Below are 22,438 nucleotides of genomic sequence, written 5' to 3' on the forward strand. Positions count from 1 at the left end.
ATCCCAAGAGACTCGCGTAGCTCCTTGAATCCGGTCACATGGTGCTGGGGTCCGTCCGTCAGTTAGTCAGTCAGTCATTCACAGGGTCGGCTGATTCCTGGTCGGCTGCGGTCCGCGTCCAGGGCTTGTCTCCGCCATGTCCGGACTCGGGTTGCTGTATTCGGGACTGGGGCTGAGCGCGGCCGCCGCCATCGCCGGCATCGGTTAGTGATTGAAGTGACAGGCTCCAAGGTTGCTTGTTGGGAGGGCGCCCGCTCTCCTTGCCGGATTCTTACTTCTCCTTTCTTTATGTTGGGCGTCTGCAAGTTAGTGTGAGGTCGCTGGTCCTGGATCGGGGGCAACTAGATCGCAGGCGAGGCTAACCTGGCATCCCAGTCGCCTCTCCAAATGCCCGAGTGAGGAAAGGCTATGGTTCTGCAGCGCGGGGAGTAGGTGGGTGGGTATATGCGAATATCGGTCGAAAGGAATATTTGAACCCGTGTCCGGACCCGAACGTGGTTTATTTCTCTTCAACGCTTCTCCTTTGTCGACAGGAAGTGCTTTTTTTTTTTGGCCTTTCCATCTCCTGCCATCCTTCTCATTTTAGTAACTGCTGACCCCGAAAAGATGTTTCCGTGTCTAATAATCCCAATTCATTTCTGGTTAAGTGAGAAATAGAGCTTTCTTACTTGGTTTGAGGTCTTGCCATTGAAATAATTCTGATGAATATCTCTGGGTGCCAAAGTGTATATAGCCGAATGAAAGACAACCATTAAGAAACCTCTGAAATACAAGTTCAGTTTTTGTATGCTGATTGATCAGTTTTAAATTAGATTTAATGGTAGATTGGAATCAGTAGAATTAGCACAAGTAACACAATCCAAGAGTGGCAGTTGCCCAAAACATTTTTTTTAAATTGTACTCCTATGTATCTCTCTTAGATAACCCATAGTCTCAGTTGTGTGGAAGTAAACATGCAATGGATGGCTGCTGCATTGCTGAACCCTAAAAAAAATTTCAGATTTTGTCTATTTAATGGAATATAATGTTCAATTAATCACTTCGCTAGTAGTTTTCCTGGCATATGTGCTGTTTGCTTTAAATTCATTGCCAAAGTTTGAATTTTGATCATTGTGATCAAAATGAGCTCTATACAAATGATTCTCAATATGGTCCACTCCTCTGACTGAAAATTGAAATCTACCTGGTGGTCGATCCCAGTTCCCCATCTTCATGATTAGAGTCTGCTCACCATCTTTCCATCTCCCAGACCCTGTTTATGCCATCTGTATCTCCCTGAATGCTACAGCAGTCAGCTGGCAGAAGCCCATTCATAGTCACAGCCTTAACTTCTCATGTGCTCAAAATCTGGTTCACAAGAATACATTAGTAGTTAAAAACTAGTTCACTGAAGTGTGCATGCAATAAAATCAGAAGCAACATGAGAACTAAAATTCAAAAAATTGAAAGATCTCAACAGCATTTACTGTGAGTCTATATGTGTTGTGCTGGACAGAACTATTATATGGTATTAGCAATGTGAAAACAAAGGTATGATTATGAAAATAAATGGTGAATATGGCTTTTCATTAGGCTAGAGAGATTGCCACTTGCCACCAGCACTTTAGTATTCAAAGATTTGTATTAACAAACATTCTTAACAAGTTTGGATTAAGTGTTATTACTCGAACATTGGGTATCTACAATAATTCAAATGGTAAATAAAATATAGGCAATAGGAAGGCATATGCAGATACAACTGGAGTCATTATCTTATGCTCTCATTATCAATAAGAATAAATATATGTGGTGAGGGCTTGTATAATTGAATAGGTCCTTCTTTTTAAACTTTTATTTTTTTAAAAAGCCCTTCTCTCTTGAGTTGTGCCAGATTTATCATTGATAAGAGATTCAGAATGAAGAAGGTTTTAAGTATTTTTCCCTTGCCAGAGAAATCTCTTGCATGTTTCCAGGCTTTAACAAGTCTTAGCTTCTGCAGGGGATTATCAAACACGTTATTGGAAAGCTGCTGTGTAACTTAATGGTATATATGTTCTGCTGTGTACCTGTGATTTCTTGGGATCTATTAATAATAGCATTGCTAGATGATGGGAAGTAAGTTTCTATTTGTATCACTGCTGTAATCCTATGCAAAGTGTACATAGTAAACTTCATTTAGTTTGTTTTGTCAACAGTCTTTGGAGCAGCTCACCTAGTAAGAATGATGAGCCTGCAATGAACCTGGGATCTTCAACTGCATTTGTTCGGCTGATGGGGTTCAGACTTGTTCAGTCAGGATTAAGAAATGATCAACCATAAACTCAAGTTTGACCTTCTAACTCAACTCTGTATTTCTTTAAGGTCATTTTAGCAAGTGGGAACAACTTATTTTGGAAATCAAAATTTCTTACTGGCTTTTGCCAGGAACATCACCCCCACTTAATATCCTACTCTGATTAACCTTGCTTCATTTCTGTCCTTGTAGAAGCCAAGATTTCCTCTCCTGCATGCATTTCTCTGGCTTCTTAGAGGGCAAGGGAAACTCTTAGTTCTGTTTTCTCATTTAGATGATTTGGATGGTTTAGGAATAATCATTTGTAGTATGATTTCCACTCCAGATCAAAGGGGACGTTAGCTTCCTCCTTTTTCAGTAAACTTGTGTCTTATAGTGGCTTCCTGTCTTCTTTCAATTTAGAAAATCCGTGCCCCTGAACTAAATCCTGTTCACCAAACTGGATGATTGATTAAGGAAGGGACATGATAGTCATAAAATTAAATTCTGTTCTTTGTTGGAGAAATTGGATCCAAATATGGAAATCCTTTCTATAGTGTATGTGGTTTGCAAAGGGAGAAATATGAAAAATCTTTAAATTTTTTAGCACTTCTCTATCAAGGTAGAATGTAGAAACATAGGGGTTTGTTCAGAAGGCATAGTATGCAACGGTAGCAAATAAACACTATAGTGTATTCAGTAAAATGTATTCATAATTCTGGCTGTTCCCTTGATGCAAGAATTGTATAGGGCAAGGGCAACTGTTGGTATAGAATACTTGGTTATGGCCTCTTAGTCATGAGGGAAAAATCTAGCTGTAGTCTTTGGGAGTGGAAATGTCCCATGTAATTTCCTCCCCTTTGAATGTTGACAGTTTCAACAATTACCAAGCTCTATCAGAATCGCATACATAGTATTCCATCCCATAAGTTGTCCGAACAAAGAGAGGCAAATGTTATGACATAGCCCCCATATACAGAGTTCTACCTGATGATTTCAAAAACTGATGTACTATATATAGTCATCTAAAGTGCAAAGCTCTGTAAGTTCAATTCCCAGTAGAAGTTTTAGCTCATGTAAAATAACTTTTGGTTACCTGAAAATAAGGAGACCCAGTAAGTAAGAACGAAACCAGTCATTTTGGTACCTCCTGGTAGTCAGTGTAACTGCTGACATCAAATTACTGTTCGATTCTTTGAGCCTACCAGTACAGTTAGTTTGGGTGGCTTAAGAGAAAAGTTTTCATCTAGCAATCAGCAAGAAAATAATTTTTTAAAACTCTAATTGGAAACTTTCTTTTTGCAACTTGCCTCATTCTTTCTTAATAACAGAAGAGAAATAATGTTCTCCAGTGTTCATATTTGTCCACAGGGTTTCATGTGATACATAAATATCAGGAAGCTGTTGTGCAACTCTGCCATGTATGCCTTGTTTCATTCCTGAGTCTTTTTATGCAAAGTTTATTTTACCTATTTAACATGCATGTGTTTTTTCAGTAAAGTTTTTTTGTGATTAATGATAGGGAGGTTTTTCCTCTCCTATAAAGTCTTTAAATGTATTACAATCTATTTTAGTAAGCTTCTTTGGGAGTTAGAAAGGCTCATATAACTTCTTGGGCATCCTCAGAGATGATTTACATTTTAGTCAAAATATAGCCAAAGAATTGTGCTGCATTCAAAGAAATGATACCGTTAGTTAAACAAAAAATGTGAACTATGAACATATATGAAATATGTGAAGAGAGGGCTTTGGAGTAGAATTGTGTCTTGCTAGTTTAGTGATATATTAGAAAAAATGCAAAAATCTTACAAAAGATCTTCAAAGAAACATCGATGTTTCCATTGTTGACTTAATTCGTGTAGGCTGTTGCAAATTTGCAACATAATGCAGATTAGATATTATAAACACATCTGATCAGAAAAATTAGACTGTGAAAGAAATTACTTGCTTCAGAAAATAGACACTGACCGATTTTGGGTTTTTGGGGATTTTTTTGTTAAAGAGAAATTTAATTCAGGGCTCCTTTGTCAAAATCCACTAGCAATTTTTAGTTTGAAAGTTCCAGGATTTTTTATGGTAGTTCAGATGATGTTTAGTAATTTAAATCTGATCATTGAAAGAGAAGGCTTTAGCACAATGTGTGATAGGACTGGCTATTTCTCAAACTGCTGACAACATAAACAGGTAGGAATAGTTTCTTTTACAATAGTTCCATACTACATTTTCTAAGTTCACTGAAGTGCTAATGACATAATTCGAAGTAGGGAAGCACCATTCCATATTTCTGCCCCAAATCTACATTTTTAATAACTACAAAAGAGCCTCTATTTATATTAGTTAACCATCAAGTGCAAAAACTATGCCTATACCTACTAGCCTCCATTTTATATCTATAGATTACAAGCTACTTGAAAGAAATAAATGTTGACCTCTGTTTTCCTGATAAATAAATACCTATTAAGATATATTTTAAATTTAGATGGCTAAATGTTTGCATGGTTTTGAACCTAAGACTGTCACATGGGAGAAGCTATACATCTTTAAAGGAGGTTTTGTTTATAGTAATATAACTGTGACCCTATCCTGCACAGTGACTCAAGGGGTTTCTGAATAAACTCTGAGTTACTGATTGTAATTTCCAGTTTCATGACTTACTTACACTCTCTTTTCAACATATAAAGGGATATTTCTAGATTCGTGTTCTTGGTGGTTATATTGTGGTTTAAATATCCGGGAATGGGAACTATGCAAACTCTTGTGAATTGTCTTGATAACTATAGCCACCTAAATTGGTCTCTGAGTACCGTAGAAAGATTAAAGTTGAGTTAATATATACATATTTTGTAATGCTATCACTTTCTTTTTGTTTCTTTAGATCAAAATGCTTTCTTTCTTAAGTAATTAATTGTGGAAACCAATGTAAGCTTCTTTTCCTGGTTCAAGAGTTTATTTCTCCTTGATATTATAAGTCTTGTTAAACCACTTCTTCCCCTTGAACTTTTCTTTCTTCTCAAATTCTTAGATTCTTTGTGGAAAAAGTCTGCTTGGAACTATTCACAAATGAGATGGAATACTTGTATCCTGTGACTATGTTGTCATATTCTGTTAGTATATGCTGATACATATTTCCCATAAGTGCGTCATTAACTAATTTTGTGAAGTGTTCGTTTTTCTGAAAATTCCACTCTGAAATGACATCTGTAACTTTTACCCCCTAGCTATAGTGTATGATATTTGGTATATTTGGTCTGCAACAATTTGTCTAGGCTCACCCCACCCATTTATAAGTAGAAAGATTTATCCTGAAAAGTAATTTGGCATTATGGAGATATATGGTGTAAATTGAATGAAGATATTTTACTAGAAACCTGCATATTTTTCTTTTGTCCCTGTGAAGACTTGATATTATTTGCCTGTTCTGAGAATGATGGTGTGTCAGTACTGGTACCATCACAGTTTTGGGCATTGAGAACTAGGGTCTAACTCACTAAGGACTAACAGAAACATTCAACTTGCTTTTGTTTTTCAGGAATCTGCTATACAATATTTGACCTGGGCTTTCGCTTTGATGTAGCATGGTAAGATGTCTCTTTCTTCCCAAACTGGGATTGAAGTAGTAGGGGGGAAAGTGGCTTATGAATATTCTTCATGATGCCTCAGGAAAGGTGCTATGGAGATTAATTGGTCAGTGTATCTCACAAGTTCTTGGATTATGGATTCCTGAAGATCTCGCAGAGCTGCACCCCAAGGATGAGTAAGCAAAGCTTGGCCTGTTTGCATCCACACTGCAGTTCTTGACAGCAATATTAATGACACTGTTCACTTTTACTAATCAGCTCTGCTAATAGCGTCATTTTGCCCACTTGTCAATTGGCACCCGCTTTTTTATTATCATTTATGAATAACTTGTCCTTATTCTTGGCTAGGTAAGGTTTACAAGCCATTCAGTGTTGGTGCCCTATTTGTTTGGGTACTTCTTGCCCCCGAAACAATTTTATTAAATTCATCAAAGATCAGAAAAGAATAGACAAAATAGTAGGATTTGTATTCCTCTTTGGTAACGCTTTAGTAATGAAAATTATAATAATCATTAATTATAATATAATCAGGAAAAGGACAAAAATTAACGTAAAAAAGGTCATTGGGAGACTATATACATGAATAGGTAAACCTAAGGAGAAATGTTTAAAATCCACATTTAGTATTTCGTCTCCAAAACTTGCTTGAATAAATAAAGGTAAACTATCACAAAAAATATTATTACCACTAAGAAATGCAAGTTACAGAAAAATAAAATGACTTTTAATTGTGGGGGTCCACAGAGACTTTGCTGTTAACTTCAGTCAATGCAGTTTATCTCATTTTTACATACAACTGATTCAGAGAAAGATATATTTTAGTTTACCAAGTTTTTTGCAATAGGAAAACTAGCAGCTAATAGAAATTGAATTAATCTCTTATAGTGCATTCTGGACATAAACTGTTTAAACTCTTTCCCTTGCATGCCAAAACAACTAGACACAGAAACAGGTTTTTTTCTTGCCATCACTCTGCTGAACACTTAATTTCCATAGTTCTGTCTTATGTCTAAGTATATTATCCATGTAGTATGGCTGTATTACTTTTATCGTTCTCATCTATTCCACTACCTTCTCTATTGGTATCATTATTATGATTATTATATTTTGTTTTGATTATTATAGAAGGATTTGATTATAAAAGGAACAGACCGGACATCCAGCCCTTGCTTATCAATGGAGACCAAATGGAGCAAGTGGCCAGTTTTAAGTTTCTGGATGTTACCCTAAAAGAGGACCTGACCTGGGGTGCCCACATTGCAGCCCTGGTCAAAAGGGCCCAGCAGAGATTATACTACCTGAGGCTTCTCAGAAAACAACAACTGAATGAGAAACTGCTGGTGGCCTTCTACTGCTGCACCATAGAGAGCATTTTAATATACTCTACCTCTGTATGGTTTGCCAATTGCACAGTGGCAGAAAGGAAAGCACTCCAGAGAGTTAATGTCATTGCCCAGAAGATCATTGGTTGCCCTTTCCCCTCTTTGGAAGAGCTTTATAGCTCCCGCTGCCTTAAGAAAGTTCAAAACATTCTCAAAGATCCATCTCATCCTGGGAACCTTTTTTTTTGAACTACTACCATCTGGCAGACGGTATAGAATAATAAAAACAAGGACAAATAGGCTGAAAAACAGCTTCTATCCCAGGGCAGTAGCTCTTTTGAATTCTGCTGTATAATGCAGTGTTGGTGTGGTGTTGGGGGTTTCCGGTTCAATGTGTGAAGGATGTGTGTTTGTGTTTATTTTCATGCTCATGGTCATGATGTGCACTGAAGATGGTGTTTGATTTCGTTGTACAAGGTGCAATGACAATAAAGTAAACTAAAAAATATTACTTTGTTGTTTTTGCATGTGTACTGAGAGCTTATACAACAAAGTCAAATTCCTTGTGTATCTAATCACAGTTGTCAATAAAACTATTCTCTCCTATCCTATTCCATTCCATTCTACATAAATTTATGTTTGGAAATGCAGAAATAAACTAGCTACAGAGTAAATTGCCAAAGATTACTATATAATTTTCTTGATTCCATTAAAAACTTTTGACCAAAACAAATAACTACACATGTATTATTATAATAAAAGTGAATATATTTCAATTTATTTACAGCTTCTTTTTCTGCTTCTAAGCTTTTATGCTCTAACATTTATTGACTGACTCTTCCAAGCATTAATATGATATCACTGCCTGTTTGCATGAGTGAAAAGGTATATTTTATGTGCATTGAAATGGAACAATAGACTAATTGTTATAGCCAAGCAACAACTGTTTTCTCAGTGCTTTTAACTAGGACGCCTCCTTTTCATATACTATGAAAATATGCTGTGGGTGGGTCACAGCATATTTTAAGATATTCTTCTATATATAGGTTCCTGACAGAGACTTCTCCATATATGTGGTCTAACCTGGGTATTGGGCTATCCATTTCATTGTCAGTGGTGGGAGCTGCATGGTGAGTATCTTTTTTCCTCATATCTCTCTTCTCTTCTGGTTACTAGCTGGCAAGTACAGCTGATCTCTGCTTTTGAGTTCACTTACTGATATTAAAATGGCACATATAACTAAATAGCTTCAAACCGTATTAATGTTTGCTTGGAAACAATTGAGGGCCCATGTAAGATACTTTGTCTTGCATAATGGAAAGGCAAATACAGATGGGCATAAAGAGTTTTATGAATAAATAATTGACTACAGGCATAATCTGAACGAACTATTTGCCATCTAGTAGCACTGATTCCAAATTATCTGTGCAACATGGTGAAAGCTGTCCATCTAATCATTCTGTTTTTAGGGGGATTTACATCACTGGATCCAGCATCATTGGAGGCGGTGTCAAAGCACCTAGGATCAAAACCAAAAATTTGGTCAGGTGAGAAAAGCTCTTTTATCCATTTGTATTACAGACTTACTGAAAACTACAAAGGTTACCAGGACATCAGATCACCAGTCAAGGTTAATCTCCAGATAGCAGTATAATTAAATCATCGGGATACTTACTGGAACAAAGCTCTTTAAAGGAAAAATGTTTATTTCAGTGACACCCCCTCCTCCCCAAACCCTACCCCCAAACCATGGTGTATTGCATACACAGATTGAAGCTGGTAATAGGCTTTTTTTGTGGTATAAAATCCAGCAGTACAGTATATTGTATTGTGACTATAGCATTCAGGATAGAACCTTAGCATTGGGTCTTCCTTCCTTCCTTCCTTCCTTCCTTCCTTCCTTCCTTCCTTCCTTCCTTCTTTCTTTCTTTCTTTCTTTTCTTTCTTTCTTTTTAGAAAAGTAGAGTGTGAAATAATGATATAATCTGGGGAAGCTAGCCATTTTTTCTTGCCCCACTTCAACTGCTAAACTCTTCTTTCTTCTTGCAGTATAATCTTTTGTGAAGCTGTGGCCATCTATGGAATCATCATGGCTATTGTGATTACCAACATGGCCGAGGTATTAACTATTTTGTATAAAAGGGATATATTTCTTGGCTAAAGTTGACTGTACCGTTTTCCAATATATGTCTGATTTGATGTTAACCTCATCCAATTGTTTCCTGAGAAGAAAGAAAAGTAGATTATAATATTCCAAACCAAAATATGGATCAAGTCAATCCACAGATTTCTAGTTTTGTGCTAAATAGTGAATAGTCACAGATAGCAAATAGCAAAACTGGCTCAAGCTTTTAAGGTAACCTTTCTAATCATGAGCGAGTATAAAAGCTTGGCCAGATGCTTTTAAAACCCTGGACAGCGTTGCCAAGATTAGCGATCTCCATTGCAAATGAAAGAGGATCTGGTAATAAAAATAATATTGTAAAACATTATAATATTGCAAAAATATTGCTTTTATGAGCAGATTCTCTTTCATTTGTCCCAAATAAATCTCCATAGACAGTCCCAAGTAAATATTAGTCCAAAAGTTATCAACTACCGTATCAAAACTGTCTAACTATCAAAAGTTATCAACACTGGTCCAAAAGTTATCAACTACTAAGAGATAAACTATCCTAAATGGTCTGCAGTTGCCCCACTTTTTAAAAGAAATTAGTTTTGGTAAATCCTAATGCCAGAGCTAACACCCTGTAAGTGATTTGGGCCTTGAAGCATCAGTTGGGATTCCTGCTATTTTACCAGTCTTTCTGCTATGTAGCAGCTTCCCCTACCTGTGATGCTTGATGCTATGTCTGGATCAATAGCGGAATTTTTTCAGGCTTATGGTGCTGGTAGATTTTGATCCACCTTCCCTAGGTTAAAATTTGGAAGCAGTTGGGGAATTCATAGCCCGCATAGTAACACATAGATCTGAGCCAGCTTTTTGAGAACCCACTCCACTGGGGGTGGGAGCAGGGGCCTATATTAGACCTGGTTTTTGTCTCATGGGGTTTGGCTATAATTGCTATATCTAGTTCTTCTGGTGGGAGATATTATTCTAATCTGTTTGGGGAAATGTTTTTGTTTCATGGAATGCTTTTTTTCCTTGCAGCAATTTAGTGGTAGAACCCCTGAACAAATTGGTCCCCGGAACTATCATGCAGGTAGGCTATATTTATAAGTGGGGGTGGGGGGTTAGGAAAAATTTCTCTTACCTTTGTAGGAGTATCATGGATTCCTTAGTTACTTAAGAAATGCCATCTTCAAATCATGCTGTTCCCTGTATAAGTATAGGAAGTATGGTGCCCTGTGATGAATGCATTAACTATAACTGTGACAACCCATATCTTAACTGGTTTTTCTTTTTACTTGGTGGGGGTCTAATCAAATGAGTTTATAAGACCGTCACATTTTCTCATTCTGGTCTATGTTAGTCTTCAGGATTTCAAATCTTCCCTGGCTTTATGAGGGATTGAATCTGGAAAAACTCACCAAAAAGCATGACTTTTCAATTCTGGCCCTTTCTTAGTTGGATTTATGTCTTTACACAAACATTGCAGAAGTTTTATCCTGCTACAGTATGTATGTAACCAGTAAGGAGCATTTGGATTCTACAAGTTGACTTTCCCCTTTTCTGACTTTCTTGTTATTCCGTGCTGTACTAGCGATTTCTAACGTGCTGACTGTCTTCTTGGAGGGGGCGCTTATAGCAGTAGCACTGAGAGTTATATACTGCTTCACAGTGCTTTACAGCCCTCTCTAAAAGGTTTACAGAGTTAGCATATTGACCCCAACAATCTGGGTTCTCATTTTACCGACCTTGGAAGGATGGAAGGCTGAGTCAACCTTGAGCCGTTCAGGATCGAATTCTTGGAGTGAACAGTGAGTTAGCCTGCAACACTGCATTCTAACCACTGCGTCATCATGGCTTATCAGATTACCATTGAAGAGATCAGAGTAATATGCGTGCTGTATTTGTATGGTTCAAAACCACCATAATAGCAGTGATGTTCTTATGGCAAACCTCAGAGGCAAGGTTTTTCCATATATGAACTGGACATTCAGATCATGTTTTTACTCCATTGTTCTCAAGGAAAAGTCCTGAAAGCTTGACAATTTAAAAATGCCATTGGATATTGCCAGTTCCTAATGCCATTTTCTTTTTGTAGGTTTCTGCATGTTTGGGGCAGGTTTGACCGTAGGATTTTGCAATCTCTGCTGTGGTGTATGTGTGGGCATTGTGGGAAGCGGTGCTGCACTAGCAGATGCCCAGAATGCCAGCCTCTTTGTCAAGATCCTAATTGTGGAAATCTTTGGCAGTGCCATCGGACTCTTTGGAGTCATTGTAGCAATCCTGCAGGTAAGCCACTCTTATTTTTCTCCACATGAGATAGTCTTCGTGTTATAACTTTTCCGATTTTCAACTCTGTTACAGAAGCCAAAAGTTATTTTTCAACAAAGCCCGAATAAATTTACAGCCCCTATTTTCCTAAGTTTTCCTACAGTCCCTGTTTCCCAGGGAGTTATATCAATACAGTAAAGAACAATTCCCAATATTTCTGTGAATTTAGGGGCACCTACAGCCATTCCAACTTCCAAAAGTTGAAAAGAGGCAATAAATTAACTTTCAAGTATGTTTTAGTAAAATTGTATGGCTCCAACTCTGAAGCCATACAATTTTCTTCAGGGAGAGTCATCCATTTTCTTCAGGGAGAGTCATCCATTTACATCAGAGCACTCTACTGATCTGAATTTTTCACTTCATCCTCCTGTGTTTTTTTTGCTAGTGCTCCTTGCTCTCATCGAAGGCTGTTGTGTTTTCTCATTATTGCAAACAGATTTGTAATATTTGTTTTTTAAAAGCCCACATTACCGCACATAAACAAATCTATTATTTGATGATATGTGAGGAAATACGACAGCCATAACGGTCATAGCTGGCATTGAGAGATTGATCACTCAGAACATAAGTAAGGGGGCTGAGGAAAGCTGTGCCCCTCTCCCCAAGCAATTTAATGAATTTTGGAATCATGTTTAAGGAATAGGCTTAGAGAGGATGTTGCTATTTATGGTCAACTCTGATTTCTGGGGACTACATAAAGTTTCTTGGTAGCATTTTCAGAAATAATTTACTGATACCTTCTTTCTTAGACTGAGAGAGAGTGACTGGTTTAAAATCACCAGCTGGCTTCAAGCTCCTGGGAGGACTGGTACTCAGACTTCCTTGTTCTTAGTCCAACCACACACAAAACTGACTTACCACTATGTAATTCATAAAGTATCGAATTGTCCTGATCTTTTGCTTTTCTTGTATTTTGCAGACAACTAAAGTGAACATGGGTGACTAAACTCTTTGCCAACTGCAGATCCTGTATATATTTATTTAATGTCTCCTGGTGGCCTAGGAGCTTGATGTATAAAGTTCTTCTTGTGATCTTCACCTACTGGGCCATGGACAAACCTGATAAATTGATGTGTATTTGTAAGAATTTATCCTTCTCTTCCCTCTGCCTTTTTTCCTGCTCTGTTTTTTTTTTCCAGAAGGAAGGGGCTGGATGCCTTGCTGGAAAGAGCCTTAGGTGTTCTAGCCTTTTGCACTCTCTGTGGCAAACACTGCCAATTATAATACAGTGTTCTATGAAAGAAAATTGTTCTTGTCCCAAGTAGATGCCTTTCTTGTGTGCTCCCTGCTGCTGTGCCCCAATTATTATCCTGGCTTTGATGGCTGATTTTTATTCCCCCCGAATAATGGTGGCACTGGCTGAGCTCTTGGCTTTGGAGACTGTGAATAGTGCCCCCTTCTACACACACCTCCGTATGAAGGGACACAAGAAACGAACAATGTGTGATTTTCTGAACTACAAATGATTGGTTATTAAAATCAGTGATGATGAAAGTATATTGTATTGTGGTTAATAGTAAGTATTAAATGTTTTGCTTGAACTATGGTTGGTGAAAGATCTGTGCTACATCAACTGTAATTTTAAACACTGCCGTAAACGCAAAACTGATTTGATTTTTCAGAGGAAGCCTTCAAAGCTTGTTTTCTAAGATGCTCGGCACTATATTACATCTTGTTTTATTTACTTATTTCATTTTATTTTTAAAAAGGTCTAAACTGTCCCAGTCTCTAGACTCTGGCCAGTATGTATCAGTAATCATTAAAAAAACCCACATCAACTCATACCACCAATAAAACAAGCCATCAATGCTATAAATGCAAAAGGATGGGAGCAAATATCTAGACTTTGCTTGAGGTTTTGAAAGCTTTTTCTGGAAGCCAAAAGAAGAGAGCCAAGCCCATCTCTGGGTGCAGCATTTTTTTTTTTGGTTTTGTTATGTCAGAGCCTCTATCAAGAAGGCCTCTGCCTTTTTGCCCTGTACCTATTATCTCTCAAGATGGGGGAGGGAGGAGAGAAGAGGAGAACCTCTGGCAGGCCTTTTCTTGATCTGACAGGACAAACAGATTGTTTGGAGAAAGCAATAATTGATCTCACTCAGTGCCAACACTGGACAACTCCTGGTTATGCAGCAACCATATAATAAGTGTTTGTTTTTGCAGCAGCAGGCTCTAATAGCTACAGCTACAGCATTTTGCATCATTACAGTTTCTAAAGCAGGCTCATGTAGAATGTATTGCTGTACAGTAATCCAATCAAGTGGTGACTCTCATTGTCACCAAGGCCGCCTGTTCCAGATCACTGGCACATCAGCTGGAGCTGGGAAAAGCTGCCTAGCTGGGGCCTCCCCCTGCTGTTCAAATAGGAACTGTGAGTCAGGTAGGACCAGCAAGGCATAGAATTCCTTCAGAGGCAACATGGATTCATTTAGAGCTAAGCTTGAAACCGACATTTCTTAGAAGCTGAATTTTTATGGATATTCAGCCGTTTGAACCTGATAGGTTTTAGTCCATTTTTGTATCTCCGTTTGTAGTAGTAAGTTTTCTACAACACATCTGACTTGGCCTGAATTGGCGATATACCACTGACATCACCCTGTATGTTATTATCTTGTCCCATTCATCTGAGACCAAACCCTGTGGCATCCCACAAAGAGCATCTGAAGGTATGATCACTCTTTCTCCTAAGCTCTTTCTCCAACAAGAATGGATCTATTATTTTTTTAAAAAGTGCCATCAGCAGTAAGATAATAAGGTCAACATACTACTGAGAGATGGAATAAAACACATGCGCAGCCCTCCAGGTCCTAACAAAAGTGCACCCATCAGAATGACAACATTGTTTTCCTTCCTCTTGCTAGGTCTGAGTCTTGATTGAAAAAGGCCCAAATAACCTTCATTTTCTAATATCTAGCTAATTCCTCATCTACCAATTTTTCAAAAACAGAACGGTGCAGATAGGATGGAAGTTGTCCAATAGGGTTTGGTTGAGTGATGGCTTTTTTCAAGAGAGGGTGAATTATACCCTTCTCAACATAGGCATACCTCCCCTGCTTCAAAGAAGCATGAATAATCTAAACCCAGCCATATAGGTTCTACAGGTTCAAAGCATTCCAGGTAACACTGCACGGCGTTGCTCCACTCATTTTATCTTAAGTGAATGTATGTGATTTTCACTGCAAAGAAAGTTGTAAAAACATCATAGGTCCTGCAGATGTTTTGTCCTTTCCAATCCTTTTTCCAAAAGGGATTAGCTCATCCTGAACAAGGCTACTGGGTAGGAGTCTGAAAATGCAATAAATACAAAAAATACATACATACCTCACTCTCGTATCACCACCATCAGGTCCAAATATGGACTCCTACCTGTGCTCAGTAGCATTTCCTTTTGGCCTTACGAAACCATCACTATGGTGTCTTCCCTAGTTCCTATAGTTCCCTGGGAACCAGGTTGTGAGTCAAGATTCACAACTGGAAAGAGGCGGTACAGGGACCCTCTTGTGCAAAAGTGTTGGTCTCACTCAAGGTGGAGCTGCCCATCAAATGTCAGGAAATTTTCCAAGTGCCCCCACAATAGATTTGTTGCCCTCACAACCTGCAAGTTATCTCATAGTGGAAGAGGTTAAATGATAACATCTTACTTATCCAGATCACATCTCATAGTTTCTAAAGTAAAAATTGGGTTCAGTGTGTGCCCATTCTTGGGAGCTGGGGCCAAGATCAAATGTAGCAAGCCCATGATTGCTATGGAGGCCATGGAATCCCAAGCTGCCCCAGAACACAGGAGTTAAACCTGTCACCTTTAACAACTTCAGGAACTATTGTCATTTATGTACTTCACTTTCTGATCTTATGTCAAAAGCATTTTACACAGGAATACACACCGTCTACATGCAGCTAAAAAAACTAACTAAAAACAAAGCCCTAGAAACCAGCTATTGCCAAAGGAGACAAAAATGCACTAGAGGAAAGTTCTGACAGGTTGAATCCTTTCCTGCCATTAGTAATCCTAGGTATTAAAGTTTTTTTTTTTTTTAGATGATAGAAATCATGCTGTTCTTCTTTACTTCCCATTAGAAAACTTGGAAATCTCTGCTGGATTCAGCAATTTTGAAAAAAGAGCGATATTTACATTCCACAGAAAGTGCACCAGGCTGTTTATGCTGCCTCTTAGCTTCCTGGTTGCACAGTGTCCAGGTTCAAGATTTCTTGAAACATTTGAAACTCGAGAGAGAGCTTCTTTTCCAATTTTTATGAGCAAAAATATTTAAAAGTCTTATCTTTCTGCTTATTATAAAAGAGAACAAAAATAGTATTTAGGGATTTTGGGCCATCTTTCAAAGGCATAAACTAGTCATCCAATATATTGATTCTGGAGAAAGATTTAATAATCACTTAACCTAGAGGACTATCAGATTGGCTTTTAATCCCACTTCTTCATGATTTAGTTGTCAAGCTATTAACTGAGCTAGGTGTCAAATTACAGATATAGAAGACATCAAATGCTAATCAACTTAATTTTTATGCTGATACAACCGGATACTGCTCTCTCTGAAGCTGACTAAAATTGATTTATTACTTCTTTGTGTAACAAAGTGTAACATCCAATATTTGTGTAACGTCCAATATTTATTGACAATAATATTGGTAAAGGAAGAATGGAAAGGAGGCCTAAATTTGGCAATAACAATAGCAATAGCACTTATATATCATTTTATAGTGCTGTACAACCCTCTCAAAGGGTTTACAGAATCAGAATATTGCCTCCAACAATCTGAGTCCTCATTTTACCAAACTCAGAAGGATGGAAGGCTAAGCTAACCTTGAACCAATGGTGAAATTCAACCACCTTGCAATACCTCGGGAAAGGTTTGAATCGGTTCGGAGAGGAGGTAGGGACAATTTGAATTGGTTGGCCCTGCCCACGTCCGCTCACCTTCTTCCTTTTAGAGACTGAGTCCCACCAAGCCATGCCCATCAAGCCACACACACACAGAGCTGGTAGGGAAAATTTTTGAATTTCACCCCTGTCTTGAACCAACCAGGATCGAACTGCTGGCAGTAGGCAGAGTTAGCCTGCAAATACTGCATTCTAACTGCTGTGCCACCATAGCTCTTTAGTACTTTAGTAAATGGCAGATCAACTTATTTTGCTTATTAGATATTAATAATATCAGTAAGCTTATCCAAATTTAGTCTCAAATCTGAACACAAATACATGTTCCCAGGTACCTTTTTACCTTTAACTCTGAAGTGCTGCACAAGATAAGATTTGATTTTTCACAGGCTCATTCCTATAAGCCTCTCCGGGATTTGTTTCATTCTATTTATTCATATACACGTTGGATGAATGATTATTTTTCAAAATGTAGTCTTGTTTGACTAGATAATCTATATACTATTTTCTTATATGAGATTTTTCATATATGATATTTTCATAATAATGGCACTATTTCTCTTTAGTAAACTACAGTCTGATTTTATTAACATAAAAATATTCTGGCAATTTTTGAGGGTTCTCCATAGCTTGCTGTTGGGGAAGGAAGCATATATGACAACTACCAATCAAAATACATTGAAACTACTGGCTTAAGGGAGTTATAACCTGTAGTGGCATGATCTACAAGCTCATTGCCATCCCAAAACGTTATAGGCCCAGCTGTTCCAGATGATCACATCTGATCTAACTGCAGAATTAGTTTTTTTGTCAAATGGTTATCCTAGAACTGTTGCTCATAATAATAAAATTGATTTATTACAAAAAAATAATTCATTGACACGTGTGTAGTTTCTTGGTAATAACAGAGAAAGGATTCGCCACTGTCTAGGCTATTTTTTTCAACTTCCCAATGTCACCTACAGCAGCCCCATCCTTGAATCAAGTCTACTTAACTTCCAGGATCTTATAAAGCAGGAAGAGAGTAGGACCTGCTGAGACAAGATATTAAAATATAATAAAAGCTATTTCAATTCTGTGTTTGACGGTGTTTTGTCGCAGATGTAAGCTGTTCCAAGTAAATCTTGCTTTTGGAATTGATTGATGGCAATTTGGTCAATCCTGATGGTGTGCAAGTGGTGTTCTAGAAGTTTATTATTATTTGACTTTTATTCCACCTTTATTACTTTATAAATAACTGAAGGCAGAAAACCTAATACTCCTTCCTCCTTGTATTTGTGAGTGAGCGATTGGCTGAGAGTCATACAGCCACCTTTCATGCCTAAGATAGGACTAGAACTCACAATCTCTTAGTTTATAGGCAGCACCTTAACCTTCTAGGTTTCTAGGCATTATACCAAACTGACTATATTATTTTAGATATTTAACCCGATATTTAACTCAAAGCAACAAACATACCTAATACTCCTGCTTCTTATTTCTCCCATGTCAAAATCTTGCAAGGTGGTTTGGGCTGAAAAAAAGTGACTTATGCCCAAAGTTATCCAACTGGTTTTCATGCCGGATGGAAAGCCTATAACTCATAGTCCCCTGGTTTCTAAGCCAGCATCTTAACCCTTATTCCATACTGGCTCTTCATATGCTAGGGTATGGCTTCCTTAGAAAAACATTCCCTTGCAGCCTGATTCTTGACAGCAGGTCTACCACATAGATGAGCTATGAAGTCATAAGCATGGTCTTGAACCTCAAGCATGCCCTGCACAATTTTTCACCTCTTAGGGAGCAACGGTGAGGTTTTGCTGGCTTATTGTTTGCTTCTTGATTGATTTGGCTACATCCCTGCAAACTCCTTGTAAAATACAGCAAATTTATTCACTTTAGATGTTTACTTAGCGCCCAACATTAAGGAGCCAAGCTGGCTCATTAGCCAATTGTACTGGCAAAAGGAATCATGCCAAGATGGTGGGTGGGTATTAGGGTAGAATCAAGGATTCTAAAAGTCTGTATCTCCACTCCCTGCAAATTGGTAGTATTAAGGCAGTGGGGCTGAATCACTGGATTAACAAGAGAAGTTGGAAAAAGTGCTGAGAAGCCTGGCAACACAGGGAAAGAAAATAATAAATCCACAAGCCCTCCAATACTGTACTGGGGCTCAAATGTGTTTGGGCAGGAATATTAGTACAGTCTGCTACATGAGCAGAGCCAGTGTGTTCATCCATTTGTTTCAAAGCTGCAGGAGAGAAGCTGCAGTGCAAACTGGGACAAGAAATATATAAGGATAGGTGTTTCAGGGGCTTTTCAGTCCAGCACGTTTATCTGTTTAAATGTTACAGAAAGCTGAAGCATATTGCATTGTTGACATTAAGGGTAAGTCAGTCAGGCAGCAAATACAAGCTGATAAATAAACACAATTCCTGAGGATACCATGATGAGATTACTTTGATGGCAACTTTAAAATGCCACTACTTTGAAACAGAGATGTGCTCCCTTTTGCTATCTTTTAGCAGGGGCTGAAGTACCAAATATGCTAAATGCAACTTTTGAATTCAGGAACCCGCAGATTTAGTTCTTAGCATCTCTGTCTTGAAAACTCTTGTTGCTGGAAATCATCTGGACTTTAAAGAGCCACTGTCATGACAGACAGCCCCAAATTATGTAAACCAATTATCACATTTTGTATAAAACAGCTGTATGTTTTCATTTTACTGGGTACCAATAAAAACAGCTCTCCTCTCTATGCTTAATGCAAAATAATTTCTGAGTTCCTGAGGACTTCACTCAAAGGATGGCTTGCCATTGCATCAACCTTGCCTTAATTTTCTCAACACAAACAGAGAGAGAGAGAGGAAAAATAAGGATGGCAATAATTTAAATAGATTAGAATAGCAAATGTCATATTTTAGGGATTATGCTAATCAGTTCAGAATTTAAAGGTTTCTCATCAGTGTGACACCCATCTTGGAACAATGTGTGTTTTAAGTCAATTCTAAGTTTACATAAATGTGCTATTTTTCAAGAATCTCAGTTGATTCTCCAATTTTATAAAAAGGAGTTGAGGATTAAATATAGGAAAGCTGCAGAATGAAAATAAGTCTACCTGTTATTGTTAAGGATTCAGGTTGTATTCTAGACTATGATTAAATGGTTGGTCTACTATTTTCATGGTGGTTTCATGGTGGAGGAAAGACAAAACTAGAAATATTTGATTTTTCTTCCAAATCAAAAATATTCTTCTTTCTCAGCTGTATCTTATAACAGATTTGTCCCCTTTCACTGGAAATATATGATTGCATGTCTCTAATCCAGAAGCACTGTTAAGAGCTATTATATGTATAAATTTGAAGAAATATATCATATCAAGTTGAATTGGGGGAATAAAGACAAAATGTGAAGCTGAAGTGGATCAGATGGGAAAACATAACATCTTAAATAGAATGTGTGATTGCAGCTTCCAAGCAGGAAAGTCTAGGAAAGCTCTTAATACTTCAGCACTATGGAAAACAAATTATTGGACACTGATATTCTATCCATACTTTGAAATTCAATATATCTCATATTCATTTTAATTATTCAGATGATTAGCCCAAGCATCCCTTTATCTAGGTTGGATTTACATGACAGCATCCAGCCATATTTTACCTTATCATTTCATGCCAAGCCAACCCAAGAGATTAATTTGAGTCCACTGAGTAGACTATAGTTCATTTAATGTGTCATGCATAGGGATTTAGGAACTAGGAAGCAAGTATTTTTCAGTGGTGTAGTTATTCTTTAATTTTACTAATTAAGATTTATTGAACCAATAACCTTGCACACCATATTCAGCTCTGATCTGGGCAGGTGTATCAGATATATTAATATAGCTGTTGCAGTATGTGGTTTCTGCTTGTGTTTTTGTTTTTATATTCAACAAAAATAATTTCAGAGATTTTTTTTTTCTAATCTAGATTGTAATTTTAATTTTTGCATGATCGTGGAATAAATAGTAGAAAGTTCCTTGCATATTCATTTCCTCTAAATACCATATGTATATTAACATGGCACCAGATGTATTGAACTTTTCTCCAATTATCTTACCTAGCAAAGGATATAGGAAGCCCAGGCAAGGTCATGGTTATTTCATTTGTTAGATTTATATCATCCAGGAAGTTAAAATGGCTTCTATAGCACTCTCTCCTCGAATGTTTTCCATAGTTTTACGAGATAGGTTGAATTGAAAGAAAACTTCTTGCCCAGTCATCCAGACCCTTTCATATCTACTGTGTTTCTCATATAATAAGGCCGGGTCTCTTTTTTTTTTTTGAGCCCCGAAAAAATAGCTAGGCCATCTTTTCGGGGGTGACTTAATTCCCCCCCCCTTGCATCTTTGGGCGGGCGGGCGGCGACAGCTTGGATGTTGACCTTGGCGTTGGTGGGGCACTTCATATTGGGGTCAATGCAGGCAGCACCATATCCGGGTGTGCAACAAAAGTGCTTCCTAACGGCAAGCCCCCCTGCCATTTCCCCCCCATTTCGCATGTTTTAATATAGGCCTTAATTTGTGGGAGGGGCTTAATTTCATTTCATGCCTATAAAACATGCTGGGACTTCCTATTGGGGGAGGCCGTATTGTTGGAGAAACAGGGTAATCACAGACTTGAATTTGGTCTCTCTGGTCTTATGTCCATCAATTTAGCCCCTACACCAATCTGGTTCTTTAAAAAAATCCAATCTGGAACTTTGCTAGTAGTTATATTAGAACATCTTGGTTCCCCACCCCCCTTTACTTTCCTATAAGAAAAAACAAGGGCAGAGATGGCTTCTTTTTTCTTCCTTCTAAAATCTTAATTCTTCCCAATTCCAAGTTGGAAGATCCAAAGTCTTCTCTTTACTGTTATTTCACCAAATAGCCCCAAGCTATTGGCTTGTCAATACCACTTTCAAGCTAAAATATGCTAGCTGGAACAAGTTAGTAGGATGCATTACCAGCATAAAAAGAATAGTGATGAATGCTAGAACGTTTTTGAGCCAGAAAGTAACTATAACAGATGAACCAGGCTACCAAGATTGTACACACTTTAAAAGAGAAAATTAATCACTATTTCAGGTGAAATATTAATTCAGTATGTTTCTACCTATATATGAAAGATCACTGATTTCAAAATACCAAGCTAAATCTCCTTCTATTTTTAATTTGGCAACGTTATTGTAGCTTTAGCTACCTTGTTTCTCGGTCCAGAAATATGGGCCTGTGATTTGCCATCACCAACTGAATGCCTAAAGAGTGCTTCAGTAGATTTGTTAAATATACTGTAGTTGTTCAATTTTGGAAGGTTTATGCTGGCATTGTGGAAAAAAAAGAGAATTCTTTCCTTTTAATTACTGGGCTGAGGAGTTGGGGCTATTTTGAAATAAATAAAATATGTTTTTTCCTGAAGCTAAACTCATCCTGGATTGCTTTTTGATATGCTGCGAAGTTCTATAGTATCGTGTAGGGTTGTTGAGATGTAAAGTTGCAAAGAGCAACTAAGATGATTAAAGGCCTGGAGACAAAACACATATGAAGAATGGTTGCAGGAATTGGGTATGGCCAGACTAGAGAAAAGAAGGCTCAAAGATGACATGATAGCAGTATTCCAGTATTTGAGGGGCTGCCACAAAGAAGAGGGGGAGGGTCAACTTATTTTCCAAAGCACCAGAAGGCAAACAAGAAACAATGGATGGAAACTAAAGGAGAGAACCAACCTGGAATGAAGGAGAAACTTTCTAACAGTGAGGACAGTTAATCAGTGGAACAACGTGCCTCTCAAAGTTGTGGGTACTCCAACACTGGAGGTTTTTAAGAAAAGACCGGACAGCCACCTATCTGAATTTGTATAGGGTCTCCTGCTTGAGCAGGGGGCTGGACTAGAAGATCTCCAAGGTCCCTTCAAGCTCTATTCTGGTTGAAAAGGGTTGAATTCTCTTAATACG

General features: G+C 37.8%; 1 protein-coding gene across 1 annotated transcript; it reads left to right on the top strand.

The window, feature by feature from the left end:
- Positions 1-64: 64 nt before the first annotated feature.
- ATP6V0B (ATPase H+ transporting V0 subunit b) lies at positions 65-13,086 on the top strand. The gene is made up of 8 exons (XM_026707000.2): positions 65-203; positions 5,781-5,829; positions 8,198-8,281; positions 8,621-8,698; positions 9,201-9,270; positions 10,303-10,354; positions 11,360-11,550; positions 12,512-13,086. The coding sequence occupies exons 1-8, from the start codon at positions 137-139 to the stop codon at positions 12,536-12,538; spliced, it is 618 nt and encodes a 205-aa protein (XP_026562785.1). The 5' UTR covers positions 65-136; the 3' UTR covers positions 12,539-13,086.
- The last annotated feature ends 9,352 nt before the right edge of the window (positions 13,087-22,438 follow it).

This window comes from Pseudonaja textilis, chromosome 3 (assembly GCF_049901715.1).
Source record: "Pseudonaja textilis isolate UNSWEBS1 chromosome 3, rPseTex1.2, whole genome shotgun sequence".
NCBI lineage: Eukaryota > Metazoa > Chordata > Lepidosauria > Squamata > Elapidae > Pseudonaja > Pseudonaja textilis.